Raw genomic sequence first — 20,048 nt, 5'->3', positions numbered from 1 at the left:
AGAAACAGGGTTAAAGCCTGAGAGTAAAACTCCAGCGAAGATTCAGCTGTGCCTTTGCCCCCCACCCCCACCCCCAAGAGCTGCAGACCTCCTGCCTTGTGTTTATAAATTGGGTCTTCCCATGTACCAGTGGACTGATTTGCTGTCTGGCAAGACTCAAAGCAGCCAAATAACCCACTGTCTTTTCCCCTCGTGTACAGATGCACCACATCACCGTCTGTCGCCTCTTGGTTAGTGATGTCTGCTTTACATGGGGAGCTGCAATCAGTAGGTGGGCCTTAAAGGTTGATGTCTGCTGTGTGCTCCTGTGCATTGTGTCAGGGGTGTATCACCAGGTTAAGGGCAGTGGAAGTGGGTCAAAAGCCCCGGGTGAAGGGCAACGGGGTGGGCAGCTGCTGCTGGTTTGTATTGGGGATTTCTGGTGGAAGGGGAGCAGACTGTGTTGACTTGTTGCTGCTTATCTGCTCTACTACTACTACTACTTAACATTTCTAAAGCGCTACTAGGGTTACGCAGCGTTGTACAGTTTAACAAAGAAGGACAGTGCCGTGAAGGTTGCCTTGTGTCTGATGGCCAAGTAGGTGCCTTCCAGCACTTTTTAATAAGGATACGTAGGTGTCTGTGTGTTGTTATGAAATCCACAAAAATTGAAGCTGTGGACAATTAGACTGTAAATATTCACGCTTAAAGTACACGCATGCTTATTTTTAAACTGTGTGTTTTTTTTCTACCGAAAACAAGTGCCGGTACTCAAATAGCCAGGCCACCCTTTAGGGGTGGGGTGATCACTGAGGGACCCACCCCACAATAGCCAGGGCCCCTGCAACCAGTCACAGAATCTATGGCAAGGCAGAGTTGGTGTGTAGAGCCTGAGCTCTTTCATTAAAACTTGGGGACCAGGGGTCAATTTTAGCAGACAACGGAAAAGGTGCCTGTACCCCTCCAAAACATGTGTGTAAATCACTCCACCTACAATCTGCTCCCGAACATGCTTATATGCAAGTCCCAAAAAAGCAGACTCCCCCCCCCCCCCCCCCCCCGAGCATACTGTCACCCACTTAATCCCTGGGGTATTTTACACATGAGAAATCCTTCATCCAGTTACCCCCTTCCTGTGTTACAGAGCAATGGCAAAGCAAAGGAGTTAATTCAGTCTGTTTATACCTAAAGGGGAAGGTGGGGGACGAAGCACCTGAACTGGGGGTTCCACAATGCAGAATGTATAATGCTCTTACCCTAGTGCTTGACAAACAGAAACTTCCCAAAGTCAGTCCTGCTCAACAGAACAGTTGCAAGGGGGAGGGTAAAGAGGGCCAAATGCCTGGAGAATGAAGTCACAGAGGTGCCACAGTGCTTTTACGGGTCATTCACTGACACATGAGCCCTAACAGGGAGAGAGTGGGGGGGATTGTTGGAAGCAATCCTGAGCTGGGTACTGTTTACTCCACTGCCCTGCTGTTCCTGCCTCCACTGGTAAGTTTGTAGGACACCCCTATGAATATGAATGAGATGATTCTGCAAATAGTCATTGTGGAGATTCTGAAATTCTGAGTGGCTGTGGCTGGGTAACCAGGACAGCTCCTGGTTTAAATACTGGTCTTAGGAAGCATCTCACTGTGGAGCTGCCAGATTTATTTTTCAGACACTGAAGATCCTCCTGCAGCCACCTCCAGTCCACTCCTGTTGTCATATCAGAGCGGCTGTGCACTGGGACTGGTCCCATTGCCCCCAGCTCCTCCTCTGCAGACCCAGGGGTGGGGCCCAGGCAGTAACCCTTCTGCTGCTCTGCACCTGACACATGAGAAGTGGCTGGTCGTGCAATGGAGGAGGAGATCCCCGAGTACACAGAGCTGTGTGTAGCGGGCTTAGGTCCCAGGCTGCGGTGTCTCCGCATTAGCGTGGATGAGAATAATGTATTTCCCGGGATTCTGCAGCTGATCCAGGAACTCAGACCAGACTGGAACCCACAGAAAATCCAGACTAAGGTATTCCACATCTGCTGTGTATAACTGGCACACAATGTCTGTATGTGTGCAAAAAGTTCTTTTGCACACTCATGGTGACACCTCTGTACACATGTAATAGTGACACACTGCACTCACTCTGTATAACACACACACACACACACACACACACACTATATGTAACACACATACACATATTGTGCACTTGCTCTGTGTAACACACATAAACACACACACATATTGCATTCACTATATGTAACACACACACACACACACTGAATTCAGTCTAAGTAACGTTGCTGTTGGTCTGTGTAACACACACATGATCCCACACACACATATTTCACTTACTCTGTGTAACACGTACATGTACATTCACATACACACACACAAACACACAATGCATTGCACTGACTGTGTGTAACACATATATATGTACAAAATTTCACACAAACTGCACATGTACATACATACACACTGCAGTCACTCTGAGTAACACACACACACATGCACATTGCATTCAGTATAACACACATGGACACGCATGCACACTGCACTTGATCTCTGTAACACACATATGTAGAAGCATTACATGCACACACGAACTGCAGATACTCAGTAATACACACACACGTTGCATGAGCATGTGCAACACACACACATAGACACACAAACACACTGAAGTCACTCTGAGTAACACACACACACACTGTACAGTTGCTCTGAGTAAAACACACACACAGACACACATTGCACTCTATGTAGCACACACAGTGGTGACCCTACCATTAGGCCAACTGAGGTGGGGGCCTCAGATGACACTCTCAGAGAGCAGCATCTCCCCCTCCCCTCCTCAACCCTCTTCCCCACGTTTACCTTGTTTTATTCTTTTGTAAAAGGCGGCAGCAGCAGCGATTCCCATAGGCTGCCCTCCCTACTGTGGCCCGCCTTTTAATGTAACTTCCTGTTTCCTCAGAGGCGGGACACAATAGAGGAAAGAGGCAGGAGCCGATGGCACAGTGGCAGGGCAGCGTATGGGAATCACTGCCGCCTTTTGGAAAAAAATACAATAAGATACATGCAGGGAAGGGGGGAGATGTCAGACTGGGTGGGGGCGGTGGGGGCAGATTGCCTTGGTCCACCCCTGAGCAGACATAAACACACACCCCTTGCACTTGCTCTAACACACATACGTGCAAACTCACACATGGCTTGGTATGAAGATGCACTTTTTCTCTCAACTGTTGACTGATTGTCCTCTACCCCCACGACACCCCCCTGTATCCTTTGGAAAGTGATGTGAGCTCTACATATTGCAGACCTGATGACATGCCTTGTAGACTTTGTGAGGGGATGTGAACCACAACACCCCTGTTTCAGTTGTACGCGAGGCAGGATAAAAAAGTGAAGCTACAGTGATAGGGCTGTGCCTTCAGAGCTGGGTTTAAGGAAGACGCAGCCTCTAACCCTAGCTTTTTCCATGTTCTGGGGGAGAATTTGGGGCTAATTTTTTGAACTTACCTCCCAAAGCAGTGGAGTATTTACAGCCCCTGATTCTACCGTGGAAATCGGCGCTGAGTTCGTCAGACATCCTGGACCGAGCTAAAATCTCCCTCCTGGAACTGGGAAACTTGGCGACTGTATGTTTGCGGGGTGAAGTGTAACCTTCTCACTGACGCAGGCACCTTCTAGAAATAGCGCTGAAATTTCCAGGCACTCAATTAGCCTGCACAATTTAATTGAATAATTAGTGCCAAGATGCTAACAATCAAATTACCGGTGCTGATTATTAACAGTTAGAATTTACGCATTTAGTCGGTATTCTACGTGTGCTTTTCACGCATGCTGAGGCCCCTTTTTACCGCAGCAGGTAACAGGTTGTCTTTTTTTCTCAAAAGAATGACTGCACGGTAAGCAAACTACTTGCCACATGGCCATTTCAGGGGGGGGGGGGGGCACTTAATGCCACCCATTGAGGTGGTGGTAAGGGCTCCTGCACTAACCTGGCGGTAACCGGGCAGTGCATGGCGCTGCCTGATTACCATCGGGTAAGCAGCGGCGCTATAAAAATAAATAATATTTTTGTAGTGGCAGATCTGGGGCGTGCGTGGGATGGGAACTTCCGCCGGACTGCTGTGGTAGACTGTTGCCACGTGCCAACCCCTTAGTAAAAGGGTCCCTAAGTATAGATCCAAAAAGGGGGTGTGGCCATGGGAGGGGCCTGGGCAGGTCAGGGGCAGTCCTAGAATTCGCAGCGTGTTATAGCATACGGCAGATCTGCGCCTAATGTAGACACAAAAGATTTACAGCAGGTTTCACTTGGTCTAAATCCTCATGCACTAATCATTATTCGATAAACTGCGTCCAACTCGGAGCACCGTTGATAGAATAGTGCGTAGCGTTCGTTTTTTCCAGCCCTCGCATTTGGGTGTCCTTTACTGAACTTAGCCTCTTGCTTATAGATCCTACTTTCCATAAAGAGCTGAGTCGGTCCCTGATTTTACCCCAGAGCACAACAGCTGGAGAATAAGGGTGAAAAAAGTGTCTGGTTATTAGAAGTCTCTGAAAAGGAGAGAGGGACTGGGATGGGGCTGAGCCACGTCTCCGATGTATAGCAAGTGTCCGAAAGGGACAAAGGTTCAGTGCCACCACATGGAAAACACCACAGGAAAAGTGGCAGAACCAGACCTGCACAATACAAACCCTCTTCCACCGTCAAGAGGTCCAGTAGGACCCAGCTGGGCTGGACTGTGCATATCAGATAATGAAAGGGGTGTTGTCTCAGGCTCCAAGTTCAAATCTAGTCTAAGAGCCAGGCCTGTCGCAGCAAAAGTCAGCGGCAGGAATGTTTTAATGTCACTGCAGCTCTGTCAGGCTTCTGGAGGGTAGACATGGAAAATCTGTTCTCTGGAAGGAAGGCATCAATGAAATCTCTCCTCTCCACCCCCCCCCCCCCCCACCCACAACACAACAAAGCTGTCACCAGTCTGACACTTCATCACAAATGTTGTGGATTCTTCCAGCTTTCCAGCTAGAGAAACTGGCACGAGCAGGAAGGCAGGATCATGTTTACATCTCCCCTCACCCTGAGCAGACATTACACAAACACAAAGATTGAGCACAAACTCCCTCCACTAGCAGTGAACACAACCCAACACCTTAAAAATCCACAGCACCAGTGTATCCAAAGAGCAGCAACCAGGGGCGTAGCCACGGGTGGGCCTGGACGGGCCCAGGCCCAGCCACTTTTGCTCCAGGCCCGCCCAGCCTCTTCTGCCCACTCTCCCCATCCGCGTAGTCTGCTCATTTTACTGCCCTGAAGCGCCGTTCTCCCTCCAGCACTGGCGATTCCCATAGCCAGCCTTCTGCCAGCGCGCATCATTGGGGCCTCTTCTCAGGCACGTTCCGCCTACTCTGCAATTTCCTGCGTCCCACCTTTGCAGAAAACAGGAAGTTGCAGAGTAGGTGGGACGCACCTGAGAAGAGGCTCTGACGACGTACGCTGGCAGAAGGCTGGCTATGGGAATCGCCGGTGCTGGAGGGAGAACGGCGCTTCAGGTCAGTAAAAATGACCAGAACTGACCATGTGCAGGGGGCTGTCATGGGGGGGTAGCGGGTGGAGAGGAAATGCGGTGGCGGCAGGCGGGGGTGGTGGTAGCAGGTGGAGAGGAAATGCGAGGCTTGTGCCCACCCAGTCCATCTCCAGGCCCATCTAAAAATTAAACTCTGGCTACTGGCAGCAACACCAAGAACTGAAACAGCGTCACCTAAGAAAGCCAGCCCTAGGAGATCATAATTAATTAGCGTAAAGTTGGCGCGTACTCCTGTGTAGGCCCAGGGCTGGCACAAGGCAAGATGCCGCCCCCACCCCTTGCCGAGATGCCTCTCCCTCCCATGCTGAGATGCTGCCCCCTCCTTCCTACCTCCAGCCCGTTCGCGGCATTTACCTTGTCACATTCCAAACGCAGCAGCAGCAGCAATTCCCATACGCTGCCCTGCCAAAGGCACCCGCCTCTTCCCTGAGCCTCTGATGAAACAGGAAGTTACATCAGAGAGGCGGCTGCAGTAAAGGGAAGAGGCGGGTGTTGGCGGCAGGGCAGCGTATGGAAATTGCTGTTGCTGCCAGGTTTGGAACGTGACGAGGTAAACGCTGCGAAGGGGGAGATGCCGCTCCCCAAAGAGTGCCACCTGAGACCCCCGCCTCAGGTAGTCTAATGGTCGGGCCGCCCCTGTGTAGGCCCCACCCTCTTACACCATGTCAATAGCAGGCGTATGTGGACCAAGGTGTGTTCATACCATCTTGTATTCTATGATCTATCCCCCGGATTCTATATCGCACAAATCGAGTCGTGTTCTCTATTCGTGCGCACAACTTAATTAACAAGTCAATCAGTGCTGATAATCACCACTAATTGGCATTAATTAGAATTTACATGCAGAATTGTCTAAGCATATTCTATAACCGTGTGGTAAATTTAAAACGAATCGGAGAAAATTTTTCTTCACCCAACGTGTAATTAGACTCTGGAATTCGTTGCCGGAGAACGTGGTACGGGCGGTTAGCTTGACGGAGTTTAAAAAGGGGTTAGATAGATTCCTAAAGGACAAGTCCATAGACCGCTATTAAATGGACTTGGAAAAATTCCGCATTTTTAGGTATAACTTGTCTGGAATGTTTTTACGTTTGGGGAGCGTGCCAGGTGCCCTTGACCTGGATTGGCCACTGTCGGTGACAGGATGCTGGGCTAGATGGACCTTTGGTCTTTCCCAGTATGGCACTACTTATGTACTTATGTACTAATGAGTTTATTTCTACAGGCAGACTGAATGGACAATACAGGTCTTTGTCTGCCGTCATCTACTATGTTATGTTACTATGATGTGTGTAAATTCTAAGTCACATAGTTGAAAAGTGGACGTGGCCATGGGCGTGGAATGGATGGGTCATGGGCATTTCTAAAATCTATGCGTGTGGTTGTAGAATACACCCAGTCCGTGTGTAATTCAGGCATCGGGATTCACAGCAAGCTTTACTTGGCAGAACTGGCTGCAACTAAATTTAGTTGCGCAGACGGGTGCTCAGCGTATTCTATAAACCATGTGGCTATCAATAGAAATAAAACAAAATAAAACATGGCAAAGAAAATAAGATGATACCTTTTTTATTGGACATAACTTAATACATTTCTTGATTAGCTTTCGAAGGTTTCCCCTTCTTCGTCAGATCGGAAATAAGCAAATGTTGGTAGATGACAGTATATATAAGTGAAACATCAAAGCATTTCAGTGGCAGTCTAACAGGATGGGGGTGGATGGGGGGAGACCAGGAAATATGCATGGGAACATCAAAGCATTTCAGTGACAGTCTAACAGGATGGGGGTGGATAGGTGAGAGAAAGGAAGAGTCGGGTGGATGAGGACAGGGAGATATGCATGGAGACAGGAGGGTGACAAAGCAGTACAATTTTATGGTTTATAGTGGGCTAGAAAACCCAGATCTTTGTTAAGTCCTGTCTGGTGGGTGTCAAAATATTTAATCATTCTGACTTCAAAGGTCTTACGTTCCTGTATTGTTTTAAAGTTCCCTTTCAGGATTCTTACCATGAAATCACTGGTACAGTGTTCTGATTTTGTAAAGTGCTACCCCACAGGCGTGACATCTTTATTGGTACTGGCATTTTTCATATGGTGTCTATGTAAATTAAATCTTGTCTTTAGCATCTGACTTGTTTCTCCAATATAGCATCCTTCGTCACATTTTTTACACTGAATGATATATACCACGTTGGAAGATGAGCACGTGAAAGATTCCTTAATGTTGAATATTTTTCCTTTGTGAGTGACCGTGGGGTCCTGTGAAATGTTTTGGCATAGTTTGCAGCTGGATATATTGCAAGGATGTGTGCCATTCTTTTCTTTTTGAGTCTGTGTTGGGAGCTTACTTCTAATTAGCTTGTGTTTTAAGTTGGGAGGCTGTCGGAAAGCCAGCACTGGTGGGGATCTTCAGTAATTCATCCTCCTGGAGTAGAGGCTGCAGATCTTTTATGATTTTTCTTAATTTTTCCAGCTCTGTGTTGTATGTCACTATAAGGGGGATTCTGTCTGTGGCTTTTTTTTCTTTGCACTGTAGCAGATTTTCCTTGGGTGTTTTGAGGGAGGAGGCAATATTCTTGGAGATTATTTTGGGGTTGTAGCCTTTCTGTTTGAAGGATTCAGTCAGGCTTTTAAGGTGTCTGTCTCTGTCCCCTGGGTCAGAGCAGATACAGTGGTATCTTGTGGCTTGGCTGTAAATAATGGATATTTTTGTATGTGAAGGGTGGAAGCTGGAGTTATGGAGGTAGCTGCATTTGTCTGTGGGTTTCTTGTGTATGGATGTTTGTATATAGCCATCGCTGATTGAGACTGTGGTGTCCAAAAAATTGACTTTTTCTGGGGAGTAGTCAATTTTGAATCTGATTGTAGGATGGTATGTATTGAAGGAATTGTAAAATTGTTTCAGAGTTTCTTCCCCCTCAGTTCAAATCATAAAAATGTCATCGATGTACCAGTAATATTTTAGGGGTTTGATCTGGTATATATTAAGAAATGTCTCTTGCAGCTCAGCCATAAAGAGGTTGGCTTATTGGGGTGCTGTCCTGGTGCCAATCGCAGTGCCCATTATTTGTAGATAGATATCATTGTTAAAGCGGAAGTAGTTGTGAGTTAAAATAAATGTGATTAATTTTGTAATAGTTTCTGGTGAGTATTGATGGTCCAGTTTGGATGTTTTTAGGAGCCTCCCACATGCAGCTTTGCCATCCACATGGGGAATATTGCTGTATAGTGATTCTACATCCATCGTGACCAGAAGGGTGTTTGGTGGTAATTGCTTGATATTTTTCAATTTATTCAGAAAGTCTGTGGTGTCTTGTATGAAGCTGTTTGTTTTGAAACAAAGCCAGCTGCGCTAACCATTAGGCTACTCCTCCACTCTGCATTTTAATTGACAGTGTAGGGTATAAGCAAAGATGGAACATATAGATAGGTAAGAGAATAACAGGAGTTGGAAAGTAAAGTGACTAATTTAACGAAAGGTGCACATGAGGATAGAGAGATGGTTAAATATTATCTCAGCTAGGGTAGGAGTGGATAAATATGTCCTGCTGCAGTTTGTGCAGCCGGAGTCACTTCTTCTGTGTGTGAGTGAGACTAACAAGTTAGTTACTTCTTCCATTAAAGGCTTGGTTGAAGAGCCAAACTTTCACCTGCTTCCTGAAGTAGAGATAGTCTTGTGTTAAGCGCAGCCTTTCAGGCAACGCATTCCAGAGTGTGGGGGCTACTCTGGAGAAGGCTCGTTTGTGGGTATCACATCGTGTAATGTCTTTTGGAGAGGGTGTGGTTAGTGATAGTTACACTTGGTAAATAACCTTTCACTATTTCACCTGTTTCACCCTACTTCTAATTTTATTAATTCTGTCATTATTATATTTATATTTATTGCATTTGTATCCCACATTCCCCCACCTATTTGCAGGCTCAATGTGGCTTACATAGATTTGTGATCATTGTCATTACAGGATATCAGATACATTTAGTAATGTGTAGCGATCAAGGAAGGGAAGAGAGTGATTAGGGTAGTTATAGAAGGTGGCCGTTCATAGTTGAGTGGGTTGGTGAGGTGACTTAGTGAGGTAATAGGATCTCATTGTAGGCCTCGTTGAAGAAGAATGTTTTCAGAGATTTTCGAAAGATAGTTGTTTCGTTGATTGCTTTCAAGTCTGTAGTTAGTGCATTCCATAACTGCATGCTCATGTAAGAGAAGGTATCCCCTCTCAGTCGTCTTTTCTCCAGGCTGAAGGGCCCTGACCTGTTTCATCTCTTTTGATAAGGGAGGTTTTATTACCCCCTTTGTTGGTGTTATCATCCTTCCCTGAACCACTCTATCCTTTTTGAGGTGGGGTGACCAGAATAGCATAGAATACTCAAGATGCAGTTGCACCAAGGAGTTGTTCTCCATCCCTTTCCAGATAATCCCCTATTTGCTCTTTTAGCACCATGGAACACTGCGCTGAAAATGTCAATGTATTATCCACAAGATCCACTGTTCATATTCAGGTTTATCTGCTATTTAGAAGCCCAGTTGCTCAGTCTCCCCAAAACGTCCCGCAGTTCCTCACAATCCATATGAAATTTAACGGCTTTGAATAATTTTGTGTCATCTGCAAATTCAATCACTTCATTCATTATTCTCTTTTCCAGATCATTTAAAAATGTTAAAAAGGACTATTCCCGGTACAGAACCCTGTGGTACCCCACTATTCAACTCCCCCTCCCCCGCCTGAGAAGTTTGGTCATTTAACTGTACCCTCTGTTTTCTATCTTTTAACCAGTTCGCAATCCACAACCGGACATTGCCTCCTATCCCATGGCATTTTAAATTTCTCAGGAGACCCTCATGAAGAACTTTATCAAAAGCTTTCTGAAAATCTAGATACACAATTTATTTATAACAGAGTTTATAGACCACATTATCCATAATTCTAGGAGGTATACAGGAAAAAACATTCATAATCCAAATCTAAAAACAATACTAACTTAAAAACAGAATAAAAACAAAAGAAAACATGGAAAAGAAAACAAGATGATACCTTTTTATTGGACATAATACATTTCTTGATTAGCTTTCGAAGGTTGCCCTTCTCCGTCAGATCAGAAATAAGCAAGTGTTGGTAGATGACAGTATATATATAAGTGAAACATCAAAGCATTTCAGTGACAGTCTAACAGGATGGGGGTGGATAGGTGAGAGACCAGGAGATATGCATGGGAACATCAAAGCAAAATCATAAAATATCTTCAGCCTCTACTCCAGGAGGATGAATTACTGAAAGAGATATTCCCATCCCCACCAGTGCTGGCTTTCCGACAGCCACCCAACTTAAAACACAAGCTAATTAGAAGTAAGCTCCCAACACAGACTCAAAAAGAAAAGAAGGGCACACATCCTTGCAATATATCCAGCTGCAAGCTATGCCAAAACATTTCACAGGACCCCACGGTCATTCACAAAGGAAAAATATTCAACATAAAGGAATCCTTTACATGCTCATCTTCCATTCAGTGTAAAAAATGTGATGAAGGATGCTATATTGGAGAAACAAGTCAGATGCTAAAGACAAGATTTGATTTACATAGACATCACATGAAAGATGCCAGTGCCAGCCAGAATGCCACGCCTGTGGGGCAGCACTTTACAAAACCAGAACACTGTACCAGTGATTTCATGGTAAGAATCCTGAAAGGTAACTTTAAAACAATACAGGAATGTAAGACCTTTGAAGTAGAATGATTAAATATTTTGACACCCACCAGACAGGACTTAACAAAGATCTGGGTTTTCTAGCCCGTTATAAACCATAAAATTGTACTGCTTTGTCACCCTCCTGTCTCCATGCGTATCTCCCTGTCTCTCACCTATCCACCCCCATCCTGTTAGACTGCCACTGAAATGCTTTGATGTTTCACTTATATAGACTGTCATCTACCAACACTTGCTTATTTCCGATCTGATGAAGAAGGGCAACCTTCGAAAGCTAATCAAGGAATGTGTTATGTCCAATAAAAAAGGTATCATCTTATTTTCTTTTCCATGTTTTATTTTGTTTTATGTCTATTGATTACCTTTAAAAGTGGACTAACACGGCTACCACACCTCTCTACTCAAGATAAAAAAATCACAGGAAGTCAACAAAAAAGGTCTAAAGATCTATTGCAAGGATCAAAACACATGAAGTCTATACACACTAATAGAAATGCATCAATACACTCTCTTCTGAGTTCTCTTCCCCCATATTTTCACCACACTTAAAACTCTACCCACAGATAAAATTGTTATACCCTAATGTTCTTTTGCTATTGTTTTATCGCCCTATCAATTCCCCATTTTAACATTCCATTGTTCTATCCCCTAATGATATTTTGACTCTGAATTTTGTCTTCACATAACTCTTCACAATGTAACCCATAATCGTACTGCTACAAATTGTATTTTCATTTTTCACAATGTATTGTAAGCCACACTGAACCCACAAATAGGTGGGAAAATGTGGGATACAAATGCAATAAATAAAATACAACAAATAAATAAACAGCCACTTAACCAAAGACCTGGGAGAAAAAATAAGCTTTAAGCAATTTCCTGAACAGAAGATAACTCTTAACCTTCTGTAATTCCACCAGAAGACTTTCCACAGACAGACGTACACCATCCACATAAAAGATTTTTGATCTGATATCCTCCAACTCAATCTGTTTGTAAGAGGGAACATTTACATGAAGTGGCTCATCTTTATCCACATGTTTATTCACACTGTCAGTAAAATGAAGCAGATTGGTAAGGCAAGACTTCTCTTTGCTAAATCCAGGTTAGTACTTCCCCACAGATCCAAGTCCATCCATGCGGCCATTAGTTTTGTTTTTCAGAATAGCAGCTACCATTTTGCCAGGCACTGATGTCACTTTAATTGTCTGTAGATTCCCAGTTCACCCTAGGAACCCTTAAAAAAACCCTGACATTATATTGACCACATTCCAGACCTCAGATGTTTATTTGTTATTTATTTCCACAAATTTCTATCTCACAATCCAGGGGGAAAAAAAAAATCTTCTCAGTGGGTTACAATACTGTAGCTGATTTTAATGATAGGTTACAGTTTACTAGTAATAGATTTGCAATTTTATTTTTAAGATATTTGAGAACTCTGGGATATGTAACCATCTGGTTCTGGTGATTTGTTATTTCTTAGTTTATCAATTTGCTGTATTACATCTTCCCCATTCTCCATGATGTGCTTCAGTTGGTCTCAATCATGTGCTCTTAGAAGGCACTGCCGGGAATGTCTTTTATGCATAAAACTGAAATATGGTCCATCAGGGCAAATTAACACTACAGTCAGCCTATGCTTCCTGTTCTAATACTATAGACTGTACTTGTTCCATGGTCTCTTAAACTATATCTGCACCACTTCCAAAAGCTTGTATAGTGTGAGCATGGCTGCTTCCTGCATATGACGTGCTGTATGTCATGCCTCTTACAATATAAGAGTGTTAGAAAGTGCAGTGAGTTTTGTGGGTTTAGGGAAACAGAATGCCTCTAATTGCGATAAGGACTTGGTGTCAATTGAGAGATGTTTCTATCATACAAACCTCTGCACCAAGTCTGCTGGAGATGTTCTATAAAGTGGATGGGGATTTGACTGTTGGATATTTTGGAAATCTCTTGACTGGAGGAAGGGGTGTCTGTTGCATGTGCATATGTATGTGAGGAGGGGGGAAGCTGAAATTCATTTCTTTCCCAGCTGTAATCTCTTCTTGTTCTGGTTTCACAGCTCTTCACCGAAGGTCTTACCAACAAGCTTTTGGCCTGTTACGTGCAGGATGGGATGGATGATGCTGTGCTCATCCGTGTGTATGGAAACAAGACAGAGCTGTTAGTGGACCATGAAAATGAGGTGAAGAGCTTTCTACTCCTTAACGCCCATGGGTGTGCCCCCAAGCTGCACTGTACCTTCACCAATGGCCTGTGCTATGAGTTCACACGGGGCACGGCCCTGGGACCTGAGCATGTTCGAGAGTCACACATCTTCAGGTAGGACCAACACTAGGGACAGGGACAGGGCTGGTCTACTCGGGGTGGGACTCACAATGTATCATCTCTCTTCTTTCAGGCTGATAGCACAAGAAGTGGCAAAAATTCACAGTATTCCCATCCCCAATGGCCAGCGCCCTAAAAGTAACCTCTGGTATAGACTGCACAAGTACTTGACCTTCATTAGACGTGACTTCTCTGTGGTGGACCAGGGCAGTCCCAGGTAAGGAGAGACTACGGGTGGCCTGGAGGTCTGAGTAACTATCTCATTGATCCTGCCCTGTAGTCCATCAAAAGAAAGGCTGGAAAGCTGAATCCTGGGGCTCAGGATCTGCTGGAAGAGTTATATTCATTTGATGTTATATTTATAGACTGTCTTCCTTGAATAACAAAGTGATTTGGCCATGGTATAAAGCAGATATGTTTTGTCTGTATCATCAAAATGCTGTTGCTTTCAATGTTTTAACATTTTACTATAATCCACAGAGAATAACTTAGGTTTAGATCTACAAACATAGATACACATAAATGTAGAATAAAATACATCACACTAAGTGTAAGCGATAAAAAAAGATGACTGCCGGGAGAGTGAATTCTGGTGGTTGGAAGCTGTGGAGATGCCTATAACTAAGATTGCCCGGTATTGTAAAATCATGTGCAACTCTGTAGACCGGAAATGGCAATCACCACTACGGCAACTGTAAGCCACATTGAGCCTGCAAATAGGTGGGAAAATGTGGGATACAAATGCTACAAAATAAATAAATAAATAAAATATTGTACTCATGAGGGCACCAGCCACCAGCCTGCTTTCCTATTGAACATTGCAGTCGCCCTCTCTTCCCCCATAGTCCGTCATTACACTTTCTCACTCCCTTCCCTCCTATTTTATGAATGTAAGCCACCCAGCGGTGGAGTGGAGGACTGTTCCAGAATTTAAAAAGGCATGGGACAAGCATGTGGGATTGCTTAGGAACAGGAAGAATTAGGGGTTACAGAGGATGGGCAGACTGGATGGGTCATATGGCCTTTATCTCTAAATAAACCTGGATAAACTTGAAACATAAGGGGTTGGGCCAGAAGGGTGAATCCTTGAGTCAAGCAGGGTTCCTGGATGGGCAGTTCCACTCTTTATCAGAAAGGCGGGCCTAGATATGGGAAACTCGAGACAACCTTGTGCAAGAGCAAAGTGAAGATCCTGTACTCAGACGGAGGGGCTGGAGCTGTGGAGGAGGGTCATGATGATGTTTCCTCTTTCCCAAAGGCTCCCTCCGGAAGTGCCGAGTGTGCATGTTCTAGAAGAGGAACTCGCCTGGATGAAAACGTACCTGTCCGCGCTTGACTCTCCCATAGTGCTTTGCCACAATGACCTGCTATGCAAGAATGTGATCTACAATGAAGAGGAAGGTGGGTGGAACTAAGCTGCTCCCTCCGGAGGGCACCTGTCCTGGCTGAGCCTCAAAGCACCTACAAGAGGGAAGGAGGGGGAGGGGCACAATTAGGGAATCTTTTGCCTGTAATTAGAGGGAGAACTGGGGTTTCTCAGCTTCCTACCAGTAAGAACAGGTGGGTGATGAGAAGACGGGTGAGCATAGTAACAGTTGGCACATAAAGACTGGCATGGTCCATCTAGTCTACTCAGCGAGGTGACTAGAAATCAATGGACCTGAACTCTTCCAATCAGTACTGTAACTATATCTGTGAGTGACCCTGGACTACTCTCTCCAAGGCTCCTTCACGTAATAGAAAAGTCCCTGTGTGAGTAGAGTGAACTCAGACCTCTCTCTGCCTCCTGCAGGTTACGTCCGCTTCATTGACTATGAGTACGTGGGGTATAATTACCAGGCATTTGAAATTGGGAACCACTTCAATGAGTTTGCAGGTGAGTGAGTCTCTGCTCCATCGTCCTTCTGTCACCTCCCTCGTTGCTCATCTCCTCTGTCTTGTTTGCAGGAGTGAGTGATGTGGACTTCAGTCTATTCCCCAGCAAAGAGCTGCAGTTCCAGTGGCTCAGACATTACTTGGAGATGTACAAACAGCTGAGACAGGAGGGAGGCGAGGTGACCAGTTCAGAACTGGCAGTTCTCTATGTCCAAGTGAATGCATTTGCCTTGGTAAGTCTGCTCTGCTACTCTTACGGTTTCTGCCAGGTTCTTGTGACCTGAATTGGTCACTTTTGCAAGAGGGATACTGGGCTAGATGGACCATTGGTCTGACCAGTATGGTTGTTCTACGTGGAGCTTGCAGAATTCCCCCATTCCTACTTTAATGAGTCCTTTTTGAGGACTGAAAGTTAGAATTGTGCAGGAAATGGGTCACGTTTCTCACCCCATTTAATTTTCTAGCCTAGAGAAATGAATAGCTCAGTCAACTTTGCTGAGGTTGAACCCCTCAATCCAATGTTTAAAAAGATGTTACAGGCATCCACTACCGGGTTGTGTCTTCTGCCGATGGTGTTCCTTCCAGTGACTTCTCCATGTCACCCATGCACCCTTCCCTGTGCCTCACCTCCAAGGCTAACTGTGCTCAATGACCCTGTATTATCTAGGAACCTTTATACCTTAGAGAATCAGATGCTACCCCTGGCTTCCTGCTCAGGATTCCAGGAACGTGGTTAATGAATGTGCATCCAGGGGAATGATCTTAAATCGGTGGAGAGCTTGTTTCTTGCCCTCCCACACAGGATTGCAGGTCCCAGCAGATTGTAGTTGCAGAGACACAGTATAATGGTCTTTCCTACGCCTGTGGTGCCAGGATGCTTCACATCCCAAGGACATATTTTTGACTGTATGTAGCGTGTTTATTATTTCAAAGGCATATATTTCCCTTTAACGGAGTCCCCAAGTGGATCAGGGAATGACTAACAATAAAAAGACCTAAAAGTTTTTTTAAAGTGTGATCCTGGTCCTCTGTCTTTCCACAGGCTGCACACTTCTTTTGGGGACTTTGGGGTTTGATTCAATCCAGATATTCCAAAATCCAGTTTAATTTTTCCAGGTAAGTGTTTCATTGGAGTGCTCTGTATTTCCAGTGAAATCTGGGTCTAAGAAGAAATCTGCTCCCAGAACTGCACCACACTCCAGGGTCTCCTCACCTGCACTTGACCATCTCACTCTCTTCCAACCCACCATTGCACCACACTCCAGGGTCTCCTCACCTGCAAGTGGCCACCTCACTCTCTTCCTACCCACTACTGCACCACACTCCAGGGTCTCCTCACCTGCACGTGACCACCTCACTCTCTTCCTATTCACCACTGCACCACACTCCAGGGTCTCCTCACCTGCACTTGACCATCTCACTCTCTTCCAACCCACCACTGCACCACACTCCAGGGTCTCCTCACCTGCAAGTGGCCACCTCACTCTCTTCCTACCCACTACTGCACCACACTCCAGGGTCTCCTCACCTGCACATAACCACCTCACTCTCTTCCTATCCACCACTGCACCACACTCCAGGGTCTCCTCACCTGCATGTGCCCACCTCACTCTCTTCCTACCCACCACTGCACCACACTCCAGGGTCTCCTCACCTGCAAGTGGCCACCTCACTCTCTTCCTACCCACTACTGCACCACACTCCAGGGTCTCCTCACCTGCACTTGACCATCTCACTCTCTTCCAACCCACCACTGCACCACACTCCAGGGTCTCCTCACCTGCACTTGACCATCTCACTCTCTTCCAACCCACCACTGCACCACACTCCAGGGTCTCCTCACCTGCAAGTGGCCACCTCACTCTCTTCCTACCCACTACTGCACCACACTCCAGGGTCTCCTCACCTGCACGTAACCACCTCACTCTCTTCCTATCCACCACTGCACCACACTCCAGGGTCTCCTCACCTGCATGTGCCCACCTCACTCTCTTCCTACCCACCACTGCACCACACTCCAGGGTCTCCTCACCTGCACTTGACCACCTCACCTCACTCTCTTCCTACCCACTACTGCACCACACTCCAGGGTCTCCTCACCTGCACTTGACCATCTCACCTCACTCTCTTCCTACCCACCACTGCACCACCAGTATAGAAGTGGTCTTCCCACATGTCTGAGGTCCAGCTTTTGCAGTGAAGGGGGGGGGGGGGGGGAGAACTGACCTAGAATGTAAACTCTTCCAGTTGTGTTACACTTTCAACTTTCCAATTACTGAGAACATGATTTTCATCAATTTTCACAAGTTTTAAACAAGCTCATTCAACCCTTTTCTGCATCTGCCTTCCAATTAGCACTGGTGGATGTCATACCAACCTCTGCCAGGTCTGGCAGGTCATTACACTCTAGTCGTGAACCTTTAAGCTCTTTGAAGAAGATTGACTGACCTCTGCTCCAGGACAGCTCAGTGTATTCTGTTCAGTTACGCAGGTCTCTTTCTGTTTCACTGTAATAAACCTGTATACAGCACTACAAGATGTAACTGATAGACACTGTACAATTACACGTGAGACATGGCCCCTTCTCTGGGGAGCTCACAATCTGTGTTCAGGAAGAATCACTGTACAATTACACGTGAGACATGGCCCCTTCTCTGGGGAGCTCACAATCTGTGTTCAGGAAGAATCAGGGAAAAGGTGGGTTAATAGGTGAAGTTTAACTGGAAACAGCAACCAGTTTATCTAACTGCTGAAGCTGTAAAAATTCAATCTTTGCCCTGCAAAACAACCTCTATATGAAAAACATGAAATGGAGTGAAATGGGTTCAGACGGAGCAGATTTTAAACGCGTCCACATTGCAAGCAAGTTACCCACAAACAGTTTAGCTTTTTTGATATTAAATGCAGCCTCACACCCCCAAGTCCACCTGAGGGGACGATACATTTCAAATCCAGCCACATGGCTCAGGGCTGCACTGGAATGAAGAAAAGCACAAGTCAGCTCTCAGGTCCAGTTTGTGCTCCTGAAGCCTGCCAGGTGGGGGAGCTGTGGAGACAGGATACATAGTCCCTGAATGGGCTCTGGCCAGAACAAGCTCAGAATTAACACTGCAATGGCTGAGGCTAAAAAAATGAGAATTTATTTATTTATTTTAGAAACTTATATACCACTTTAAAAACCCTAGGTGGTATATTTAAAAAAACTGCTATAAAGAAAGATTCACAGGGCTGTAGGACCTGGATCCTACTGAGCCAGTCTCTCAGTGTCCACACACAAGACTCTCATTCTCCCCCCTTTTTGTTCACATAAGAGACCCTCACTGTCCTCAGGCTTCTATTCTGCACATGACACACACACACACTCTCTCTCTCTCTTGAATCCACATGAGATCCTCTCACTCTCTCATGATACCCTCACACCCCTCATGTACCTACGTACAAGACCATCATCTCTTGTGTCCTGACATGAGACCCTCGCTCTCAGTCTTCATGTATCTGCATATACAACATGCACGCTCTCTCTCTCGTGAAATCACATGAGACCCTCACACCCTTCTCGCTCTCTCTCACAGGTGTCCTTACATGAGACCCTCACACCCCTCGTGTCTGCACAGAAGACACTTTCTCCCTCTCCTCATGTATCCACACGAGACCCTGTCTCTAAGTGTCCACACACAAGACCCTCACTCCCCCACTCATCTCTACTCATGTGTCCTTACACAAAACCCTTTGTGTTCACCTATGAGACCTTCACACTCTCTCCTCATGTGTCCGCACGAGACCCTCACTCACTCTCCTCTCATTACATGTCCAGACATGATATCCTCACTTTCTGTCTCGCTCTTTTTCCCAGATATGCTTCTATACGATTTAAACAGTATTTCCATGTGAAACCAATGGTGATGGAATTGTGTTCCCAAAGTGAGAAAAGCTGACAAGATCCCCTCCACCAGGATCTGAAGACTAAGGCCTCACCATCCCTCACGGAGCAAAGGATCAGAGATTTTCCCTTCACACCCCTTGCATGTGGATCTGGTTAAGGGAGCCTGAGGCCAGCAATGATCTGATAGTAGGGACTTCATAAATTCCTGGAACAGGACCTTTGACTAATAAAGTCTCATGTTGCTCAAGTTACTTGAGGATATACACCCTGTCACCTCAGTCACACACTCGGAGGGGACTGTCCCAATATTTCTGTCTTCCCTGAGACAGGGCTGTGTCTGCCTCTCCCTTTCTCCACCCCCCTCCTTGATAACCTATTAGGAGAGGACAGTCTCCATTCCTCTCTCTCCCCCTTCAGCCCCGCTCCAGGTGGTGACCATCTCCATCCCTCCTCCAGAAATGCAGTGCCAGGTATGCAGAGAAAGTTGACCATAATGTGCAATTAGGAGAGAACACAGGCTCTGCTTCACAGTCCAGTTTCCCCCTGCAGTATGTTTACATTTGTTTATGTTTATTGAAAGTCCATATACTACCATTTGTGAGACAGCACAGTGGTTTAAAAGCATTTACTACAGTAGTAATGAAGGAAAGAAAGGAGAGGAGGAAAAGAAACAGCAGAGAGAAGTGGAGCAGTG

The 20,048-nt window shown here is 45.7% G+C and overlaps 1 protein-coding gene across 1 annotated transcript; it reads left to right on the top strand.

Annotated features, from left to right (window-relative positions):
• Window positions 1-1,653: 1,653 nt before the first annotated feature.
• On the top strand, window positions 1,654-19,613 carry ETNK2 (ethanolamine kinase 2). Its single transcript, XM_030221572.1, has 8 exons — window positions 1,654-1,985; window positions 13,331-13,590; window positions 13,670-13,813; window positions 14,855-14,997; window positions 15,389-15,472; window positions 15,544-15,704; window positions 16,514-16,587; window positions 19,325-19,613. The coding sequence occupies exons 1-8, from the start codon at window positions 1,821-1,823 to the stop codon at window positions 19,404-19,406; spliced, it is 1,113 nt and encodes a 370-aa protein (XP_030077432.1). The 5' UTR covers window positions 1,654-1,820; the 3' UTR covers window positions 19,407-19,613.
• Window positions 19,614-20,048: the final 435 nt, after the last annotated feature.

This window comes from Microcaecilia unicolor, chromosome 12 (genome assembly GCF_901765095.1).
Source record: "Microcaecilia unicolor chromosome 12, aMicUni1.1, whole genome shotgun sequence".
NCBI classification, from domain to species: Eukaryota; Metazoa; Chordata; class Amphibia; order Gymnophiona; family Siphonopidae; genus Microcaecilia; species Microcaecilia unicolor.
Note: the sequence above shows the minus strand (reverse complement) of the source record. Positions and strands in the feature narration are given on the sequence as shown.

What these genes read in the sequence shown, in the direction of transcription:
- ETNK2 (XM_030221572.1), top strand. Translation starts at nt 1,821, where the DNA reads ATGGAGGAGGAGATCCCCGAGTACACAGAGCTGTGTGTAGCGGGCTTA. An exon ending in GTGGACCAGGGCAGTCCCAG is followed by an intron (nt 13,814 to 14,854) that starts GTAAGGAGAGAC and finishes TCTTTCCCAAAG; the next exon opens with GCTCCCTCCGGAAGTGCCGA. An exon ending in CCACTTCAATGAGTTTGCAG is followed by an intron (nt 15,473 to 15,543) that starts GTGAGTGAGTCT and finishes TCTTGTTTGCAG; the next exon opens with GAGTGAGTGATGTGGACTTC.